The following is a 23,747-nucleotide window of genomic DNA, read 5'->3' as shown; positions in this document are numbered from 1 at the left end:
CAATTAAAAAAAAAATCAAAAATAAACCAGATGAAAAATATTAAATAATTCTGGCTGTCAGACCATGTGTCCGATCCGGTTTAAATTTAAAACATATATTCCCATCACTACTAGATCATAATTGTGAAGTTTCACGTCGATTGATTAAGCAATTATGTCTGGTGTTGGCTCAATAGTTAAGTCGGTGGGCTTCGGATCGTCATATCCTGAGTTCAAATCCGACTTTGCTGTTGAATTAATACCAGGTGGGGTTGACTCTACCTTGTCATCCTTCTGAGGTCGGCAAAATGAGTGCCAGCATGCTGGTATACTGTGGCGGAGTGGCAACCCGTCCAGGATTGTGCTCAATACCCAAGGACACTGCTTTGGCAGCACTGACGCTCTGCACAGAGTATGGTCCCAATGGATGGATGGATGGATGGATGGATGAAGCGATTCAAGAGAAATATATTTTTAAAGATTTTCGCTCAATCCAATAGGGCTGCCAGACCATGTGACTTATCAATTATTCGTGAAACCCTCGTATCAACAAGGCTTGGGGAGCATTTGTGTGAACCTTCCCCTCGATCTGTCTCGCCGTTCTGGAGAATTTTTTTTATCGGTTTTATGGTAAATTCAATACGGCTACCAAACCATGTGACCTATGATGTCATATGTGTGAACCTTTCCTTCCTTATGGATAAGCGGTCATACGTGTAAAGTTTCGCCTCGATCTGTTCAGCCACTTCAGAGATTGGTGAAGCCCTGACTCTACTCCACTGCTTTACACCTCAATGGCATTAAATCTTTGCGCCACTATCTACTATAAATGGATGAGGTGTGTGTGTGTGTGTGTGTGTGTGTGTGTGTGTGTGTGTGTGTGTGTGTGTGTGTGTGTGTGTGTGTGTGTGTGTGTGTGTGTGTGTGTGTGTGTGTGTGTGTCATGTTTTTTTTTGGAGTTCCACTGGAGCTCTCTGATGTGGAGTGTGGCACACTGAAACGATCATCATGATCTCCTGAGTTGATTAAGCTAATTAACCACAAATAAACCGGAATAATTGCCATGTTTTAAACACATGCCATGTTAAGGTGTATAGAGCAGATTAAGAGGTCCTTCTGCGGCAAGGCATTCGAATTACAAAATAAATAACAAAGCATATGTTAATTAATACTAATAATATTAACAACAATAATAAGTCGTATCATTTGGCAAGAATAATAACGAAGGCATAATCCTCCGCCCTGGCCCAAGCACATCTGGGCTTTGTGAAAAAGCAAACTAATGCTCAGCCAGTATGGCAGGCAGCAATGCTGCAAGGCCGTGAAGACCGATGAAAATTTGGTCCAACGGACCAACAGACCCACTAGTTCTATTAAACAGCACAGATCAGCAGGCATTAGTCCTGGGGTGTGTTAATCCATGGCCCAATGCAATTGTAATGATCCCAGATACCTTACACATGTTTTGGCTTCATACATGTACATGAGGTTATTTTTTATTATTCTCCGCACCGCGTGCGCCATTATTCACCACCCAAATAATGGGATAAGAATTTTCTTTTGGACTGGGTAGGGGACGTGTTTTGCTAAGCATTTCTGGCTTTTATTACCTCCGCCACCGAAGGTGAAAGAGGTTATGTTTTCACCCCTTTCTGTCTGTTTGTTTGTTTGTTTGTGCGCAGGATATCTCAAAAAGTTGTGGATGGAGTCGGATGACAATTTTGTGGACAGGTTCGGTGTATGAAAAGGATGATTCAATTCAATTTTGGTGAAGATCCGGATCTGACAAATAGAATTTTTAAAGTGATAAGTGATTCTTCACCATTGAGAGATAGGGCCAAAGACGATATGTAGCAAGATATCTCAAAAAGTTTTTGGACGGATTCAGATGAAACTTGGAGGACATGTTGGGTGTGTGAGAAGGAAGAATTGATTCAATTTTGGTGAAGATCTGAATCCGGATCTGATAATTTTCGAAGTGATTCTTCACCATTGAGAGATAGGGATAAACCGAAATATAACACGATATCTCAAAAACTTGCAGACGGATTCGGATGAAACTTGGTGGACACATTGGGTGTGTGACAAGGACAAATGTATTCGATTTTGATGAAGATACGAATGTGGATACAATGATTATTTAATTTTCAAAGTGATTCTTCACCATTGAGAGATTGGGCCAAAAACGATATGTAGTGCTGAATAATGTGATATTTCAAAAATGTATTGGGCTTGACATGTTCTTGTGGATCAGGCATTGTATGGCAGAGGTATGTGCTCTACCGAGTGCCCTTCTAGTTTCTCTTGTTTTGTTTGATAGTTTCATTTCTCTTGTACAATAAGTTTGCATATTTCCTTCCCTACTGTCTGCCTTCGTGCAACAGATCCATCTTGGTTTTGTTGGCTTGTCCACCCCCATGTTGTTATCATTTTACAATGAGAAGGGTATTTTGGTGAGCGCATACCTCTGCTGATAGGCCGGATCTAGATTCGGACCTCAACTGAAATTTAATTGGCTTGTTCTCGTAACCTAACCAACAATTCCACCGAGTTCCGTCCGAATCTGTCCACAATTTTGAGATATCGTGCTGTGTATCGGTTTAGCCCCATCACTCGATGGTGAAGAATTACTGAAAAAATTATCAGATCCGGATTCGGATCTTCACCAAAATCTAATCATTCCATCCTTGTCACATCCACAAGCTCCCCTCTAAATTTCGTCCAATGCCGTCCACAACCTTTTGAGATATTTTGTAATAAAACAAACAGACAGACAGACAGACAGGAGTGAAAACATAACCTCCATCCACCTTCAGTGGCAGAGATAATAAAACATTTATTTGCTAAGGAACGTCTTCCCATGTTTTCAACCTTTCCGCATGAACAACCCCCCATTTAAGTTTGTATTTGAGGGATCCTTGGGGGATAATAGGTAATTTAAAGAATGCAGTTGATTCGGAAAACATTATTTCGGCATTTGCGGAGGTCTTTTTTATCAGACCTCCGGCTCAAACGGTCTGCACTAGAGATTCATAGAGATAAATTTATATGGTGTTGTCTGTGTTTATATGGTATGTCTATGTTGTTGGTAACCAGAAATCCTTCAATCTCAAACCTGGTGGAGAGAACGACATACAGATACTCGCTGTATATTCCATTTCTGATTCGTACATTTAGTATGTTTGTTCGATCTGCCTACTCCCCATTCCCCTTCCACAATCCCCCCTTTTTTTAAAGGGACACATAAAACTCACTGATTTTGGATTGTGTAAAGAAGGAATGCAGCCTGAAGAGACAACAAACACATTCTGCGGAACACCCGAGGTACAGGTTGTGAGTCCTTGTTAAATGATTTGGGAAAATGAACATGATTTTCAAAAATGGCTTTCAAACACGTCTGTCTGTCTGTCTGTCTGTCTCTCAAGATGATAACCCCGAAGGGAAGATTGCAAGCTCAGTATTTTGAGCATCAATCTTAGACACTTTTTGTTTTGCCTTCTGGTGTCGAGATTCAAGATATGACCTTGAAAATGCAAAGCTTACCAGCACCCTGTATAGTATTTTGTGTCACCTTTCATGTAATATACCCAAGAAACAAAGAGAAGCAGAATGTCTTGAATAACACACATCATCAATGACATCGCCAAACTTTAATTTGATAGGCTTCTTTTTCTTGCAAGTATCGTGGGAAATTACTTCCCCGAAGGTGTGCGTGTGGTCTTCCATGAGTCTTACAAACTGTAGGGGAGGAAAAAAAAAACCCCCCATTTACTATTTGTGACCTGGTATTTATGGTGGTCCTTCATGCATGTTTGTGGGAGCTCTTTAAAAGAGCGACAGTGAAGTTAATGACATTTTGAGATGCATGTGAGCTGATTGTTGTGACTCATTCATGTGTCCTTATTAAAGTGAGGTGGTGGTACTTACAACGTAGTCTTGGAGAGTCGTGTTTGATAACTATGACCACAACCTTTCTTTTTCCACATTCATGCTCACAGTACCTAGCTCCTGAAATTCTGCGCAAAGAGCCATATGACAGGACGGTGGACTGGTGGTGCCTCGGCTCTGTGCTCTATGAGATGCTCTATGGACTGGTATGCACCACCATGCGTTTCACCCTCCTTTATGCCACCATTATGTCCCTCTTTCAACCACGCACAACAGTGACTACCCATTAACACCATAGAAAATACGATGATATTTGCAATAACCGTTATTTTGATGGTATGTTGGAGTTGTGCAATCTACCTGCTGTCTCATTTACAATGGGACATTCTTATTTGCATGGCGCTGTGTTAGCTTGTTTGTCTTTAACCTTTCAGCGGTTTAAAGACAATGTTTGGAAGTTTAGGTGTTGAAATTTAGAGTAATACTAGAATACCCGTGAACCCGTTGGGTGCATTGATCAAATAATCCCGAAGAGAACTTGACTGAATCGGAAATTGATTTTTTTAATAATTTTTTTCGTTGCCCGATTTGAATGAAACTTGATATTGTGCGTCAATGTGAAAAAAAAACGGAGAAAAGAAAGTCTAAGAAATTATTGTGCGTAATCTTCTAAACACAATTATATTTATTAATGAACACGGAAGTATTAGATCAAAATGGAGATGTTTATTTTATGCTAAAAAATAAATCGTTCTTTGTCTGTACTAAATGTTTGAGATTTTTAAATGAATCATTTCAAGAAAAAAAAAAAGATAGCTCCAGCGAACTATACCGCTGAGGTTGTTTGCCTTGATCAAATTCTCCCAAAGAGTACTTGACTGAACGGGGAATTAATTTTTATATAATTTTTTTCGTTGCCCAATTTTAACGAAACTTGATACTGCACACCGCAGGCGAATGGTGAGTAAGGTGGGCTGAAATTTTTTGCGCTATCGTACCGTTTTGGCTGTATTTCGGGAACATACATACATATACATACATACAAGATGAGAGTTTTAGTAATATACATATATATGGTTGTTGTATCACACACTGAACCTGGAAAGACATGACAAACTCACATTTTTTTAATGTATTTTATTTATGTATTTTCAATGCATAAATAAAACAAAACAAATGAAACTACCAGAAAAGGTTGGCCCATTGTGCCAGGGATGTACCAACACCCGATTAGCATAGTCTATCAAATTACTTTCACTATTTACTTTGCTTAAACTTGCTATGAGAACATTCTGTTGGATCACACTTAATCAGCAAATATAGTTGCATCACAATCATTTGGCAGGTGTGTGGATATGGCCTTCACTGTCCACATGAGAGATTGCTGGATTAATGCCGTTCCAGAGTAGTGTGCCTTCTTGCCAGCATGGCACCATATTACAACTAGAATGGCACTTGGTAGAGCACATACCTCCACCAGACTGAACAGTTTAAGTTTTGTATCCCACTGATAGGTCAGATCTGCATCCCAACCTTAACCAAAATATAATCGGCTTGTTGTTGTCACCTAACCATCTCATTCACCAAGTGTTGTCATAATCTGTCCACAAATTTGAGGTGATGTGCCGTATCAAAAGAAGGATCAATTACTGCACCATAGTCCCAAGAAGGAAGCCAGACATAACAACACATATATATATATATATATATATATATATATATATATATATATATATATATATATATATATATATATATATATATATATACATATACACACACAAACACAGATATATTATGTACTGGTTAGTAGTCACAAAAGCTATTTTATTTGAAGTTATAACCTGAACTTATTTGCAATTTACTAATTTCCCAACTGCCCGGATCATCAGCTTGACACCGTTTTTCATCGAGGTTTCGATCCTTTCAGCCCAGAACCTCTCCAAACGGCAGATCCACAACCCCGGTCGCAGATCCACATCAATAGATTACTCAACATCAATGGACCCACAACCTCAAAGTTGTGTCCAGTCAGTCAACACAGCAATGCAATATCCTTATGCAAACTTATTTAATTATCACTTTTATTAAAAGTATTACGACATATGACTAACTTTAATCACACACCACTTCATATGATAATATATTAAGCGACAAACACTTTACCTTGTCGACATGTCCATGACACAGCACTTCCAATTAACCAAAGACTCAAACTGTCATTCAAATATTCAAACTGTCATTAACAACCGATTTTAACACGCTGCACTGCGTATCCTAGCAACCACCAACAAATTATTTTAATGCTTATTTATAATGTATTTTTAAAATAATATTTATTGATTGTATTTTTATCTAAATACCTCCATTATTTAATACCATCTATAAATAAATATATATACACATATGTTAAATCAATCATATTAATTAAATAATTTACTTTACTAAAATAATTAATTCATTATTATATCAAATGCAATGCAATAGGAACTTGTTTGCATGAAAAAAAATAAAAGGTAACTATGGAGTCTGAAGGACATTCTCACAAGAGCTGATCAAACAATCAGCTAAATATCCTCCGTTTAACATGATAGAAGAAAACCTTCTCAGCACGTTCCACAAAATCATCCTTTACTGAACAAATTCTTGCAAATCTAAGTAGCTGACATGAAAAGACATTGTAACTCGTTCTAATTGGTACATTGCTATTTGGAAAGGTGTACAAGATGACAGTGAAACTGAAATCATCAACTTTATGATATACACCTGTACTAAACCATTCTGTCCAACTAACACATCCAGATATGGAGCAACTGTACAATCATTACCACTCCTGTTTGCTATCAGGCTATCTGGATAAATCTTGTGAAGCTGCTTATCAAAAAAAAATGATAGTTTAGAGACAAATATCATCCGTATAGCGACATGTATGAGATGTTTCTTTGTTAATGCTAATTTTTTCTCTTTCATCAGTTTCTGTATAAATGAAAATTCACAGAAAATAAGAAAAATGTCCGCTAGTACACGTAGGGGGCTGCAATTCCCACCCATGGGGAATACCCTTAACCTGTTGAAACATTATCCCACAAAAAGATCCAAAAGTCTGAAATAAAATAAAACTAACAGCATCCTTAAACTTCTGCTTATCAAAACTTGAGTATTTATTTTTAGATCCTCGTGGAGGATCTCTGTCTTACTCATGTTGTTGTTCTTCATCTTCTTCTTGTGGACTTTTTTGTTTCACAGCCTACAGTTTTCATCACAACTTCCTGAAACTTGGTATATATATATATATATATATATATATATATATATATACATATATATATATATATATATATATATATATATATATATATATATATATATATATATATATATATATATACATATATGTAAAAATACCCTGTGCAGACAGTAACCATCTCCGATTGTGAAACTTCATCCTAGAAAAAAAAAAGTTATGACGTCATAATGTCTCCCTTAATGGAAATCGCCCCAAAAAATTATCTCTGAAACTAGGAAAGCTTTTTGAATTCTGTTTGTGGGAATGGAACGGGGCATTAGCAGAGATAATTTAAAGCACAAATAATACATAATTATGACGTCATATCCGTTTTTATGACGTCATTCCTATTTTTTTCACATTTTTTGTTTCACAGTCCAGAGTTTTCATCGGATCTTCGTGAAAAGTGGCATGTATATGAATAAAGTCCACGCACAGGCAGTAACCATCTCCGATTTAGAAAATTCTTCCTAGAAAAAAAGTTTTGATTGCATAATATCACCGCTGATGGAAATCGCCTATACCATTATCTCCGAAACGAAGGAAGCTTTTTGACTTCTGTTTGCGGGAATCAAACGGGGCATTTGCACAGATGATTTGATGCAAATCTGATACATCACAATGACGTTATCACTATTTTCTGAAATTTTTTATTTCACAACCAAGAGTTTTCATCAGAACATCTTGAAACTTGACATGTTCATGCAGAAAGCTCACACGCAGACAGTAACCATCGCAGATTGAGGAAATTCTTCCAAGAAAAAAGTTATGACGTCATAATGTCGCAATGGAAATCGCATAAACAATTATCTCCGAAACAACGCAAGCTTTTTGAATACTTCAGATGGAATTGAATAGGGCATTAGAGATAATTTACCGCACACCTGATACATAACTGACAACTATGAGGTCATCACTAAGAGGATGAGGATCTTGGCTCATTTGAGCTTGTTAGAAAAGAATGCTCGATCAAACCTGACACATAAAAACTTATTGAAAGAGTTAAAACCCTTGTCAATCACTTTGAAGAGTCAATCCCTCACGAGTACTATATCCAAATTTATAAATAAAGTTGAAAAATCAAAAACTTCATTTGATTTGATATTGAGGAATCTAATTCTATCTAGGAATTCTAAAGAATAATTAATGCTCCAGAAAGTGTTAATACCAGAATTCTTCTCAATTGCTAAACAATATTTCCTCAACTGTTCTCTAACAACTTGTAAGCCTGGCCTGATCTCTCAATGGTCAAGAAAGACTTGGAAATTAAAAAAATATATATCGGATCCGGATCCAAATCTTTACCAAAATCGAATCAATTCGTCCTTGTCACACACCCAACTTGTCCACCAACTTTTGTCCGAATCCGGCCATAACTTTTTCAGATATCCTACTCACAGACAAAAAGACAGACGGGTGAAAACAAAACCTCCGTCCACCTTCATTGGCGGAGGTAATTACATTTGATTGTGAGCATTACAGTTTATGTAGCCATCCTGCCTTTGTGTTGGAATAGATGTGCCTTTTCATCCATCCAATGATGATTGCTTATGTGTTGCTGTGCACGTGAAAATGCAATATATGTTTGTTACTTACCACCCTCCTTCCTATTCAGCCCCCATTTTACTGCCGTGACATTCCAATCATGTATGACAACATCTTGCACAAGCCTGTGCAGCTTCGCCCACCAGCCTCGCCGGCCGCTTGTGATGCAATGAGGTGCATGTTGTGGAAGGACAAGGCGAGCAGGCTTGGAGCGCAGCGTGACTTTGTACGTAAATGGGAACGATTGGGGAGATGATCCGAGTAAAACCCAGAATTTCACTGTTACTGATAACATTGAAATAACCCTCCCCATAACCACCTACCCAATGTAATAAATATATGCTCCCCACTACGTCCCCACCATCCCCCTCTATTTTTTAAAGCAATACGGGACTTTTGAAAAGATTTATCTGCCCCAGAATGCTCAGTGCGCATGCTCAGAAACCCCTGGAAATGGCGATCTTTGGGATATGTAAACTACTTCCATGCGTGCGCGGTAAGGATTGTTGTGTACAATGGCTCACAAAGCGTCTAAAATAAACCAAAAATACTTGTATTGTAAAAGTACCTGAGAGAAAACTGAGGTGTGCCTCGACACAACTAAAGAGTTGGAGTGATACACCATATCTTCTTTGGATGCTTTTGGATACCGATAGGACGGTCATATCTGGGGCTTGTGAATGCACAGGGTAAGTGTAAAATCAACTTTGAAAGTATTTACTATAAATCATGTTGGCTAGGGGGTGGGGAGCTGTGAGATCTGTTATAAGTACTGTACTTTATATTGTTTGTTTGGTTCTGACATCACAAGCAAAAGTACATTAGATTTTTGCATTTGTTGCAAAACAGAAAAGCATCCATCCGTATATACAGGTCGTGGACAAAATTTTTTGGAAACACCAATTTAAAGTCACTTAATAGGGTGGTGGGCCACCACGTGAGGCCAGTACGGCTGTGACATGGAGTCCACCAGTGTCTGGAATTCTGCAGTAGGGATGCGGCAACATTCTTCCATGAGAAAGTCAAGCAGCTCACACCTGTTTGATGGAGGTGGAAAACGTTGTCTCAGGCGTCCTTCCAGGATATCCCATAAATGTTCAATTGGGTTCAGATCTGGTGACTGAGAAGACCATGGCATATGGATAGCATGAGTGTCATACTCATCAAATCATTGGGCGACCCACATGTGCTCTGTCATCCTGGAAAACACCCCTCCCAGCAAAAAATAAATGCTGCAACATGGGCTGAAGATGATTACTCAGTACCTTTAAGTAGTGATTGGCATTGACCTTGCCTTCTAATGGAATGACTGCACCCAAACCATGCCAGGAAAATACACCCCACAACATTACAGAATCACCAGAACCCTTCACTGATGGAACCAATCACTCAGGGTTGCAGAGTTATTTCGGTAGTTGCCACACGTGCACTCGTCCATTTGTCGAGAACATGGTGAAGAATGATTCATATGACCATATGACATTTCTCCACGGCTCAGTAATCCATTGCCTGTGCTCTTTGAACCACTGAACTCACAAAACGTGCATTGCCAGGTGTGATGTGCGGTTTGTGCACTGCTACCAGACTATGGTATCCTGCTCTGTGGAGTTCTCGGCGAACCGTTTTTGATGAAATTGGCTGCTCACACTCCAGGTTGAAATTTGTCATCAATTGATCTGTAGTTCTTCACCTGCTTTGTCTTGCACTTCAAATTAATGCATGGATATCACAATCCTGGAGTAGGCGCTTCCGCCCACTGTTGCCCGTTGCTGACGTCTTTCCCTTGGAGTTCCATGATGACATCACCTTCGACACCGTTGCTCGTGAAACATCAGCAAGTTGAGCTGTCTTTGTCACTGAGATCTCCTCTTGCAGCCATGATAGCTGTATCGGCAACCAGATCTGTGCAGCATTTTTTATACGTGATCGGAAGCATACTGGAATTTTATTTGCTTCATCAACACATGGGCTAAACCTCAGTGGAAGCTGTTGCTTTCAATATACTTGGTGTCCCTAATTTTTTTTTTGTATACCTTGTCGAGGCTCGTATGAGAGCTAACACACAACGCACATCAAGGGGGGCATGAGACAGGAGGGGAGGGAGTTGGAAGGACAAAATAGTGGGGAACAGAGACATTTGGAGATCTGTGGAAGGGAGAGGGATGGGATGGGGAACATGGTGAATAGAAGATGGACATTACAGGGACTTTCAGGAAGGAAAGCAGGGAATTTGAAGGAGGTGGGCTTGGGTGGATTATCGGGGGTAGAAAAGATCGAGAATTTGCAAGGGGGATGATAAGAGGTGGTGGTGAACAGCTGTTTTGAAGGCATGGAGGGAAGAATGGGAATGAATGGAGTCCTCTTCTTCTTCTTCTTCTTTCGGCTGCTCCCGTTCGGGGTCGCCACAGCGGATCATCCGTATGATCCGCATACTGATTTGGCACATGTTTTACGCCGGATGCCCTTCCTGACGCAACCCTGGTCGCCTCTTACGACACAGGGATATGGTACACCTATTTTAACTGGGGTATACACCGGCCCAGTACACTGGTACTCACTTCGCCGACCTCGGAAGGATGACAGGCTGAGTCAACCCCCTGGTGTATTAATTCAGTGGCCCAACGGGGCTTGAACTCAGGACCTTTTGGATCCCAAGCCGCTGCCCTAACCACTGCTCCAACACCAGGCTATCATGGGAATGAATAGAGTGAGGGAGTTTATTCCAAAGGCGGGAAAAAAGAGGAATGAAAGAGTGAAAGTGAGCAGTGATTCGTGATTTTGGTAGTTTTACCAGAAGGGGGTTGTTGGCGGACCTTGAGCGCCTTGCGGAAATGTAGTGGGGACAAATCTCAGAGAGAGAGCAGGGGGGCGAGGCTGGAGTGGAGACGGTAGAAGACAGAAAGACCACCGACCAACCTGCGGTGATTGAGTGAAAGGCCCAAAGACTCAGCCTCATTGCGGGAGATACCAATGATCTGAAATGCCTTGGTTTCTACAGCGTGAAGCCGAGAAAGGTGGGAGGCAGGAGCATCAGCCCAGAGTGGAGAGCAGTACTCCATCAGGCTGCGGACAAAAGCTTTGTAAGTGGTCAGGAGCTCAGGTGGGCCGAGGAAGGACCTTGCATGATGGAGGATTCCCAGTCGGCGACTGGCTTTGGAGGCGAGGTTTGAAATGTGGCTTTCCCAGGAAAGGTCATGGCAGATAGTGAGACCCAGAAGCTTGAAAGAAAGGACTTCTTCCAGAGGATTGTTGAGAAAGTGGATGGTGGGTTTTCTAAACGGTCCTTTCGAAGAGACATAGTGAGAGTGTGAGATTTGTCCGGATTGAAAGACATGTTCCACGTGTTGGACCAGTTTGTGATTTTATCCAGATCAGCAGTGAGCAAAGAAGCTGCTGCTTGCTGGTCTGAGGGATGACCAATGATACGGCAGAGGGTGGAGTCATCAGCAAAGAGATATAGAGGATTTTCCAGAGAGTCGGAGAGATCATTGATGAAAACCAGAAAAGAACAGGGCCAAGAATGCTACCTTGAGGAACTCCAGCCTGGACAGGAAGGGGGGATGAAAGAACTCGATTTTGGGCCACACGTTGACTGCGACAGGAGAGGAAGTCTGTGAGCCATGAGTGGAGATGGCCTTGGATACCATAGGAAAAGAGTTTGGTGAGCAGGGCAGGGTGCCAGACTGTGTCAAAAGCACGATATATCCAGGGATACGGCTCGGATTTCCTGTCTGGCATTGAGGGCTTTCATCCATTGTTGGGAGAGCAGAAGCAGCATAACCAAGGTAGAGTGACCTGGTCTGAAACCAAATTGATGATCAGAAATCAAGCCATTGGAGAAGAGGAAGGATTTGATGTCTGAAGCGATGATGGATTCCATAACCTTGCTGATGATTGGGAGAAGGCTGATTGGTCTGTAGTTGCAGGGAACTGTTTTTGCACCTTTTTATGCAGGGCAGTGATGTTTGCTGATTTCCAAGCAGATGGCAGATGACCTTGAGCAAATGAGAGGGTGAATAGAACAGAGAGAGGGTGAGCAAGAGCAGAAGAGCAGGCTTTGAGGCCACATGGGCTGATGCCGTCTGGACCAGTTGCAGAATCTGAGTCGAGGTTTGACAGCAAGCTCTCCACCTTGTCAGACGAAAAGGACCCAGAGTCCAGGGACAGTTGGGTGCGACTGGGTAAGGTGGGTTGAGAAAGTGATGGGTTTTGGACACAAGATTTAGCTGCAAACACCGAGTTTAGGCATTCAGCTTTCACGTGCGGTATCAGCAGTGCTGCCATTTGAGGTAAGGGAGGGGATGGAGGGGGAACATTCACCAGAAACAGATTTGATTAAACGCCACCAGGATTTTGAGGAGGGAGAGAGGTTTGAGAGTTCAGACTTGAGATGAGAAAGATGTTGTTTTCTGGCTCTCCTGAGGGTAGATACACACTTGTTCCGAGCTTTATGGAAGGAACTGAGATTGCCCTCAGTTGGGTTTGCTTTCTATGAGGCAAAGGCAAGTTGTTTTAGGACAACTTCCTCACCACAAGCTTCAGTGAACCAAGGGCGGGAGGAAGGGTAGGACAACTGAAGACGACAGGGGATAAATGTGTGCATGACAGAGAGCAAGTTTCTTTGAAAGAATTCCCAGGATGAGTTGATGTTGGAGAAAATAGAGATAGGAAACCAGTCTATAAGTTTGAGGGCTGCTTGGAGACCCTGCCAGTCGGCTTGAGTGAAATGCCAGACTCGACGGCGGTGAGGTGGTTCTCTGATAATAGCCAGAGAGATGTCCACTTTGACAAGGACATGGTCAGAAGAACCGATTGGAGCAGAGGAAGAGCAGCAGATATTGTCAGGGAAATTTGTCAAAATCAGATCCAGAAGAGATGGAGCACCATTGGTTGAGATCCGGGTAGGGAAGTTGACCGATTGAGTCAGTCCCAATGAGTCGCAGAAAGCTTTTGCTGAGGTGCCATGACAGTTGAGAGAGGTACCCACACCGAGCCAACTGGCATGATGACAATTGAAGTCACCACATATGAGGAAGAGAGAGTTTGGATGAGAGATAGAAGTTGGTCCATGTTTTCAGATAGTGAGGTGTAGATGGAGTCATCACTGTTAGGTGGACGGTACAGTACACATATAAACATGAGGTGGGAGTTGAGGGGAAGCCGTAGCCAGAGGTATTCCTGGGGGTGTGAGCGCAGTGCATGGAGAGTGAGGAATAGAGCCTTTGATGAAGAGAGCAACTCCTCCACCAGGGCGAGGCTCAGGTCTGTCAAACCGGAGGAGGGAGTAACCAGGGAGAGATACTTGAGAGTCAGACACGTCTTGGGGGAGGAAAGTTTCTGTTAGGCAGATTATGTCTGGTTTGTCAGTGGCAACCTGTATGGAAAGATCTGAAAGGTTTGAGCGAAGGCCCCGGATATTTGAGGTCCATACTTTTAATGAAGAGGTAGCGGAGGAGGCTTTGGGTGCAGGAGGTGGGGGGGGAGGGGGAGTGTAGGATAAGGGACGAGGGGGGGGTAAGGAGTGTTGTTGAAAGAGTGTGGGGGATTGCAGAATAGCGAGGGGAGGGGGCTGAATGAGGAGGAGAAAAGGCTCTGTGGTGCTGGGGGAGAGGGAGGACAAGAGAGGGGGAAGAATGCAGTTGAGGATTTGAGGAGGTGGAGTGAAGGATGGAGGTGAGAGGGAAGTGGAAGGGGGCAGCTTTGTGGATGGGAGGGGGCGACTTTGGGAAGGATGAGTGAGGGGGATGAATGGTGGGAGAAAGGTGAGGGGGGGAGTTTTTGAGAGAGGTGAGAGGGAGGCTTGGAGGGAGAAGAGTGGGATGGTTGCTTTGAGAGTGAGAGTGAGGGGTTAGAGGGGTGAGTTGGCACTGAAGTTGGAAAAAAAGAATGCTTGATAGAAAGCGAACATTCATAACAAACTGGGGTTTTTAAAAGTTTTATGTCAGTTATGTGATTAAACACATTTCTTGAGGGATGCAATAAAGGCGAATTCAGAGAATGGAGAGAAGAAACGCTGTAACAGTTGGATTTTTTAGGGAAGGTATGAAGGAAAGGTTGAATTGAGAGTAGTCTGTTTAGATAGCAGAAAAAGTAGTGCATTCTGATACAGTAAAGAGTACCACACGTGTAAAAGAGGAAGAGGAAGCATTATAAAAGAGATCGTTTTTGTTATTATTATTATTAATGTTTGAGAGAGTTTTCAACAGATTATGTCATGGAAGTGTTGTCGAAAAAAAAAAAAAATCGAGGAAGAAGAGGAGAAGGAAGAAGAAGAGAATATGAAGAAGAAGAAGAATCAGAAAGGTGGCATTTTTTTTAAGATAAGAAAGAGTGATTAGTTGGGATGGGGGACGTTAAGAAAGTGGGAAAAATAGAAATTGAAGATAATGGAGAGAAAAAACAAATAAACACGATCGTACACCGAGGGGAACAAAAGGTTGGCCTCAAGGATAGGCCTCAAGCACCCAGTAAGACAAGTTTGACGAAATCTCACAAAATAGCACGATTTTTGAAACAAAACCAAACTAGGAACTAACAGCAACATGTAGGTGAGAAAATAAACAGTTAAAACGGGACAGATAACGACCGGAAACTTAACTTTGAGATATTCAGCAGGGAGTCCCCAAGGAGACCTGCCAATGCTCCAAACCCAGAACTGGAAGTTCGATTTTGCCAGGTGTAATTTATCCAGGTGTTTCCATTTTTTTTTGTCCATTACCTGTATGTGTGTGTGTGAGTGAGAGACGCTGCTGCTGCTCGCTTGTATTAACAAGAAATTGTCGGAATGACACCTCACATCCACGGATATTTCTTGTATTTCTATACATTTCCGCGAGTCCGATTTGCATCCAGGAACACAACAATTATGGTTGACCACTTTGAAAATGCCACTTGTTCGTTGAAATGATGAAAATTATGCTTAAAAGACTATTTGAACGTGAGATTTAATTGAACACGTTACCCTGCACAGTTTTTATATGCCCGCTGTGTGTGTATATATACATATACATATATATATATATATATATATATATATATATATATATATATATATATATATATATATATATATATATATATATATATATATATATAAAATTCGCGCCCGCCGGCGTGCGGACGGCCACGTAACTCGAATCGCGGCACGTCGCCCACCGGACGGACAATCCCGTCGTGACCCTCTCGGACTAACGCCGGGAACTAGTCACGGGTGGGCCTTTCGGCCTCACCACGATCGTGCCAATCGGCCCCCCGCGTGGGATAGGGTTGCTCGCCAAATTCGACCTACCTAAGTACCCACACGGAGGGTAGACCGGGTGATCGCACCTCGCCGCAGGTCGACTTCGGACACGGACCACTTTAAGCGACCCGTTCCGTACTAGCGGGATAACCGAGCGGTGTTATCGTCAACCTCGACGGTTCGATTAATTATTGGGCGTATTGAGCCCACTACCAACCCTTTACGTGAAGTAAGATGGAGATTCAATAAAAGAAAAGACGAAGCGAAACGGGAAAAACAGTTCAACATAAAGCACATTTATTCCGCGGCAAACGGAAAGCACACATATACAATTATACACCAAAAGCAAATGTAAAAGTAGAAGAAACACAACAATTCTGCACAAAAAGCAAATGCAACAATGCAGATCTACTTCCGACTACCGAGCACACGGCAACACTTATACAGTTTTACTTCACAGACGGCGCCGACAACACATATACTCAAAGCAAAAGAAAAAGGGACCACCCTCAACGATGAGGGGGGCAGACGGGCCTGGGGCCGAGACCGCGTCGAGCCTACCCGTCTGATGATGAGCCGCAAAATGGCGGTGGCACCCCGACTCGGCGGGCCTCACTGGCACTGCCTGGAATGGGGTGGGAACGGGGCCCCCTTCTCACACTATCTCAGCGCGGTGGGAAACAGGAGGGGGTTGTTGATGCTCGGGGGAATGAGGATATCTCGCTGGCTTGGGTCCCGCGACGAGCGACTCCACCGTGAGCTCGGTCGCGTTACCGGCCTCCCCTCTCCGCAGCTCCCCGACTCTGACACGAGCGCCCTCTCGACTGCCTTCGCCGCCGCCACAACTCTCCAACTCTCCCACTCTTCTCAACTCCGTCCAACTGCGATTCAGAAACTCTTTTTCTCTCCCGATTCAGAAACTCCCTCAACAACTGCTCGACTCCTTCCAACTGCTTTCCTCTTCTCAGAAACTCTCAACTCTTTCCAACTCAACTGCCTTTTCGGCGAGCGAACGCGGCCCTTTATAGCCCCCGGGGCTTCGCTCCTTCACCTTCGACCCTTCACCTCTGGCTGGCTCCCCATTGGACAGAGGAAAAGTGGGCGTGAATGATTTTTGATCCGCGAATCTGCATATAGCGATTATACTCCGACGCACCTGGAGGCGGGGCCAAATCGCCCCACGCTCGCTGATAGGACGGAACAGAAGTGGGCGTGAATCGTTCTTGATCCGATTTCTCGGAAAGGCTGGTGTTTTTGCGCCCGCTGCTCGGTGCGCGCCCTGTACGAGTCCAGGATCGGTGCCCACAAGCGGCGCGGGAATGGCGGTGATGCGATGGTTGCGAGAGCGAGATGTGACGGCAAGGGTCGTGGCTGTTGTTGTGAAGCGGCATTGCGGTTGGTGGTTGTTGTGTGATGGCTGTTGAGACGTGGTTGGTGGTGGTTGTGGTGGTAGTAGTAATGGCGGCTGGTCCAAAATAAAGATAGTAAAAGAAAAACGGCTATCTAAAAGGGTCGCAGCCCGAATGAATGACATTTATTCCCTCTAAACAACGGGTTTGGGCTAACTGCACATATACTTACAGAGATATCTCACCTACGGGACCTGAATGGTGGTTTGCGAATTTCGTCAACCACAACACTACCCCCTCCCCTTTTTTACAGACTCGTCCCGAGTCATTAAATTTTCGTGTGCCATCATGTGTAGTTCTCCCCTAGTACATTTTACCTACGGATCCCTGAGTGCGACATTCATGGTATTCGTGTCCCCAAAATAAATAACCTGAGGGCTGAGTAACTACCTAAACAAACCCACTCACACGGACGACTTAAATAAAATTGCCGGCGCTAGGACAGACATGCCGGGGGCGCACTCATATTTACAGTACATCTTAACCTTAACTTACAAATTTTACACTAAACCATGGCCCAGGATCAATGGACTCTGCAAAAAGAAAGCAGTTAGCAGGGAGCCAGGCTGCTCGCATGCAGTCTCTGACTCAAACAATGCAGGTGACAGGGAACGTGGCCGGCTGCTCACACGCAGTCCAAGGCCTTCCCTTTTGAACTGAACGCAGTGAACCACAACGGTGCATGGGCTGCACAAATGCAGTCTCCGTGCCAGCTCAAGTGGCACACGCAATGAACACAACGGATGGATGGATGGACACAAACATGGTACACGGGCCGCCACTGCAGGCCCGTGTTGTAGCTGCCAACAGGGCAGTTCTTGCAGCTTGCAAACTGTTGCTTTCTGATCCTGGCGCACATGGCAATGAACAGGGGTGGGGGGCAAAGCAAAAATTGAACGGGGCTGGTGAACAGGGGCAGTGGGCATGGCATGGCAAAGGTGATCAGGCAAACGCAGCCTGCAGAACAAGGCCGCTGCAGGCAAACACAGCCGGCAGATGAACTGGCCGGCACAGGCCTTGCAGAAAACAGCTGCAGATGATTCGGCCGGTACAGGCCTTGCAGCACAGCAGCTGCAGCTGATCCAGCCGGCACAGGCCTTGCAGAAAACAGCTGCAGATGATTCGGCCGGTACAGGCCTTGCAGCACAGCAGCTGCAGCTGATCCAGCCGGTACAGGCCTTGCAGCAAAACAACAGCTGCCGATGAAGCTGGCCGGCCTTTGCCTTGCAGCAACGCAGCCAGCAGATGAAGCTGGCCAGCCTTTGCCGTTCAGTGGAGGTTGGTGGAGGGAGTGCGGTGGTGCTGGCCACTCGGAAGACGGGCTCGGACCTACCCTACGGTCTCCCTCCCAACCTTTCGCCTTTGCCTGTCACTGTCTATACCCACTCCCTTAATTTGTCAAACCCCAATTTAGCCCCAACTTATTTTTTTTATTTTTACTTCCCCACTATAAATCGTCCCCTAACCCCCTTTATCATCTTTGTTCGGCTAACCTATCCTGTCACCTAACCTACTCCCAACCCCTACGTTCCCTTCCCGGAGGGGAACAAGGGAGAGCTAGCGTCCTGTGTCGAGGCCCAACGAAGCCTCAGGATGGCCTCCCCAGAGTTCAGCGATCTATAACACAAAGTGGGTCCAGCGGCCCACAACGAGAGCGAGGGGATGGATGGTGCGGGGGGGGTACACTTCCTATTCTACCCTATCCATTTAACTGTTAAACTACCCCGGGGCTTTCAACAAGCGCCTCGCGCTTAAACTATTGGTTCTAACAACCCAGATTCCCGTCGCCTGTGTTGGTGTCCTCACAATTTCGGGCCTCGCCCCCCAATTTTCTCTCCGTGCCCTCACACGGTCTCATGGCTGGGACGCGTGGCTCCCTTTGGCAGGCACGACCCTCTGCCGAATCTCCCGATATGGCACCCCGGGCACTACACTGCCTCCGAGCCTACCAGCTCCCTAAACACCGGGGAGTGCCCCCCATGGCACCTCCCCTGAAACGCACACGTGGCAGGCTGGCTTCCCAGGCCCCTTTCCGAGGGTCACCCGTGCCCACAACACTGCCCACGCGGCTAACGGCGCCCCGGGCCCCCGCACCAAGCTGGCGCACCCGTGCCCACTATGCTATCCCGGCCCCCCATGGGCCCTTGGCCTACCACGGCCGACTCGCCTGGTGCCCGGGGTACCCACTCAGCGATACTCACCTTTCGCCACCACGCTCCCAGCCTGTCAACAGGGCTTCTGCACCCCTCCAAATGGGTTTCGAGCCTACATTCACACCAACAACAAAACGACTTCCATTTTTCAATTTAACTAACCCCCTAACTCACTCTACACTGACCCCGGGGTCCCTTGGGCGGGAGTCACTCCTCCCCCCAATCACTCATCGCACCATGCAGTCCCCATTCGCTCCATACACACAGACCCGCTGGCCTCACCCACTCACCAAGTGCATGCTTCCACTTCACTCACCAACTCTTCAACACACACACCACTGAACTCTGCCATCCTTCTAACTACCTCCCCTAACTAACTCGTGCTCCCACGTCGTCCCTTAAACTACAGCACGTTCCATTTAACACTACGTAGCTAAGCTACGTCCCCGCTACACATTCACTGTCAGTCACTGTCTCCGAATAATCCCATTAATCAATTTCCCAACCTAAATCTCGCTACAATCCCTCTAACTCATCCATTCCACGGACTCCATGAGGACTTACCCCTGCCCCATGAAGTCGGTCTAGCTAAGCTAACCCTTCCCCCTAACTAGTTTCCATCCTGTGCCCTGGTAAGGGGGTCTTCCACCCCTTGCCCGGGAATCCTGTGCACCCGAAAGTGAGGCTTGCTCTTTTTTTTTTTTCACATGCGCAGCACCAGCGCGGCAACTCACAGCTCGCGCACTTTGCACGTGCCCGTGACGTCATGCAGCTGCACGTGTACCTTGTCCCTCCTAGGACGGTACCATCCGGCAGGGATACCCCTCCTGCCGGATTCCAACCCCACGTGCAGCCATGACGTCACCGTGCGCATAAAAAAAAAACACAAGCCCCACGTCTCGAGGGGTTCCCCACGCGAACACATGTGCTTTGCCCGTTGGAGCTTAACACACACGATCGCGTGGAGAACCCGTCCGGTTCAAATCCAAAATCCTGCCTAAACTTTGTCCGTCCGCGGGATTGGCAAATCCACCGCGTGCGTTTCCGGACCAGGACTTCACTCTCGCAAGCGAGCACGTGGGGGTCTCGTGCGTTGCACAGCACGGACCGCACGCTCGCTGCTGGGTGAACCCAGCACGGTGCGCAAAACATCTACAGCCGCTAGTCGGCTTTCTTTCCTCTGTCGCAGTCTCCGTCGCCATTCAACACACGCACTCCCGCGTGTTACGACGCTAACACACCTCATCATTAAACTCACACCTGGAGACGCGGCTGCATGTTCACACATGCCGACCGACATCTCCCTTACACACAGCGACCTTGCACACGCTGTCTCTCTCACACTCGGCCGCTCACTCACGCATGCCATTTCCCTCACACTACCCATACCACTCACACGTGGTGCTCCATTCATACTGGCCGTTTCACTCACGCATGCCGTTTCCCTCACACTACCCATACCACTCACACGTGGTGCTCCATTCATACTGGCCGTTTCACTCACGCATGCCACCTCCCTCGCACATGTGGCTCCACTCACTCGCGGCCTTTCACTCACTCGTGCCATTTCCCTCACACAAACCATACTACTCACACACGCTGGGGCACTCGCTCGCGGTGCCTCATCCACACACGGCATGCTGGGAAGCACTATCTTCTGCACACTTACCACCACACCACTCACACACGGGGTCGCTTCCGCACACGGGGTCTTTGTCACCCACCCGGTCGCTCTCACACACGCCCTTGCACCCACGCTATGCGTGCGTTGCAGCACGCATTTCGCCACACTCATGAACACACACCTCGACACCACACACACCGGAACAACCACACTGGGGATTAGTGTCCCCACAAGGGTCTCCGGGGCCTCTATACCCCCCAAGCTTTCCGTGCACCCGTTCGCAGCACTCCTCCCCCCGAACTCGCTCGACACGACCGAACCCACCTGGTCGTGACTCGCTTCAAGGGGGCATACTCCCTCCCCTCGTTCCTGGAGGAGGCCATCCAACTGCTCGCACCGGGTCTCTACCCAGTCCGCGAGCTCACCCCCATTATCCTCCACTACCTCCGTGTGTGTGTGTGTGCGTCACTTACCCCGTCTTCATCGTGTAGTCTTTCCTCTATCGTTCCCATCTCCCGTGTCTCTGCACATTTATTAGTTTCTGTTGTCCCCTCTTGTCTATTAGTCTCTGCTTCTTTCTGGCGTCTTTCCCTTATCTTTATGTAGGTCAACCTTGCTTTCTCCTTCAGTCGCTCCCGTCCTTCCCTCTGTTTCACTCCTTGCTCTTTCACGATCTCCGCGTACCTCATCCTTGCTTTCCGTCTTAATTGTTCTTTTCTCTCCCTCGCAATTACTTTCACCTCGTCTCTTGTCTCCCGTGTCTCTATACATTTTCTCTCCTTGTTCCTTATTTCTGTCTCTTCCTGGTTCCTTTTTCCTTCCCATCTGAGTCGTTCTTTCTCTCTGAGCCCCATTAGCTGTTCGTTCTCCCTCCGGAGCTCCTCAATCTCCGTTGACTCCAATCTCGCTCTCCGTTTTAGTTGTTCAATTTCACACTCATATAGTTGTTGTTTTCTCTCCCACTGTTCCTCCTGCTCTTTGTTTTCCAATCTCATTGTTTCTTTCAATTGGCTCATTTCCTTCCTGTGTTTCATTCGCTGTTCTCTCACTACTCTTCCTCGTTTCCTCTCCTGTCCTTCCTTCTTCAGTTTCATGGTTTTCTTCATTTGGTTAATCTCCTTTTTGTGTTTCATTTGCTGCTGTCTAATTACTCTTCCTCGTTTCCTCTCCTGTCTTTCCTTATCCAGTTTCATGGTTTTCTTCATTTGGTTAATCTCCATTTTGTGTTTCATTCGCTGCTGTCTCATTACTCTTCCTTGTTTCCTCTCCTGTCTTTCCTTATCCAGTTTCATGGTTTTCTTCATTTGGTTCATCTCCATTTTGTGTTTCATTCGCTGTTCTTTGTCTATCTCCTCGTACTCCAGCCTCAGCTTTTCTTTCAATTGGTCAACCTCAGATTCATGTTCTTTTTGTTTTCTATTCCATTGTTCCTCTCGTTCTTCCCTCTCCAATCTCCATGTGTCCTTCAATCTCCTGATTTCTCCTTCCTGCTTCATTCCTTGCTCCTTCAACTTCTCCTCGTATTCCAACCTATTTTTTTCCTTTTGTCGTTCAGTTTCAAATTCATACTCTTTCAGTTTTTTATTCCACTGTCTCTCTTGTTCCTCGTTCTGCAATCTCATCGTTTCCTTTAATTGACGGATTTCTTTCTCCTGTCTTATTCCTTGTTCTTTGTAATTCCTATTCCACTGTCTTCCTTGTTCCTCATTCTGCAATCTCGTTATTTCTTTCAGTTGGCTGATTTCCTTCTCCTGTCTCATTCCTTGTTCTTTCAGTACTCTTTCTTGTTCCTCGTTCTTTAATCTGGCCTTCGCTTCCAGCTGTTCGATCTGTACAGTGTGGTTCGTTAACGTTTCATTCTCTGCTGTCGTTCTTTCTTCTCTCACCATCCTCAACTCGTTTTGTAATTCCCTCTCTTTGTTTTGGTGTTTCTGTAACTCAGAAGCTTTCTTTTCCAATTCCTTTCTCATCTCCGCACACTCCGACTTTGCTTTGGTTTCTAATTGTTCAATCTGCTCAGTGTGGTTCCTTAACGTTTCATTCTCTGTTCTCTTCCTTTCCTCTTTTAACATCCTCAGTTCGTCTTGTAATCCTCTTTCTTTGTTTTCGTGTTTTAGTATCTCAGAAGTTTTTGTTTCTAATTCCTTTCTCAATTTGCGTGCTTCTTCACTCATTTCATCTCTTCTTTCCACCGCTTCCCTCCTCAATTCGTCCCTTTTTTACTGTATTCATTTAGTTTTTTCTGCCATTCCTTTCCCATTCTTATCTCCCCTTCCAGGATTTCTCTTTTAAACTGGCTTGCCCTTACCTCTCGCTTCAGTAGTTCCAATTCCCCATCTTGTTTGCGTTTTTCCTTTTCGAGCTTTGTTTTCCTTTCTCCTTCCTCCCTCAATTCTCCCTGCAGTTCTTCGAACTGTTCTGACTTTTCCAGCAATTCCTCCGCCCTTTCCTCGAGCTGTCTCTCTCTTCTTTTTATCTTCCATTCTAGGCTTTCTCTTTCCCGATTGCCTGTTCTTATCTCTTCCTTCAATTGTTCCAACTCCCCATCGTGTTCACATTTTTTCTCTTCCAACTGTATTTCCCTCACTCTCCCCTCTAGTTCTTTGAACCGCCTTGCTTCCTC

General features: G+C 45.0%; 1 protein-coding gene across 4 annotated transcripts in view; it reads left to right on the top strand.

The window, feature by feature from the left end:
* Positions 1–23,747, top strand: part of LOC147020320 (serine/threonine-protein kinase Sgk3-like) — a 90,573-nt gene that overhangs the window by 58,231 nt on the left and 8,595 nt on the right. For 3 of the 4 annotated variants that reach the window (XM_085895618.1, XM_085895617.1, XM_085895619.1), the window contains exons 13-15: positions 3,217–3,303; positions 3,978–4,073; positions 8,769–8,924. In XM_085895618.1, the coding sequence (XP_085751744.1) occupies positions 3,217–3,303; positions 3,978–4,073; positions 8,769–8,924 (339 nt within the window). The remainder of the gene's footprint in view (positions 1–3,216; positions 3,304–3,977; positions 4,074–8,768; positions 8,925–23,747) is intronic. The other variant, XM_085895620.1, reaches the window with a different exon arrangement.

This window comes from Eptatretus burgeri, chromosome 9, assembly GCF_056783735.1.
Source record: "Eptatretus burgeri isolate ZD-2024b chromosome 9, Ebu_testis_v1, whole genome shotgun sequence".
NCBI lineage: Eukaryota > Metazoa > Chordata > Myxini > Myxiniformes > Myxinidae > Eptatretus > Eptatretus burgeri.
The sequence above is the reverse complement of the archived record's forward strand: the minus strand, read 5'-3'. Positions and strand labels throughout refer to the sequence as shown.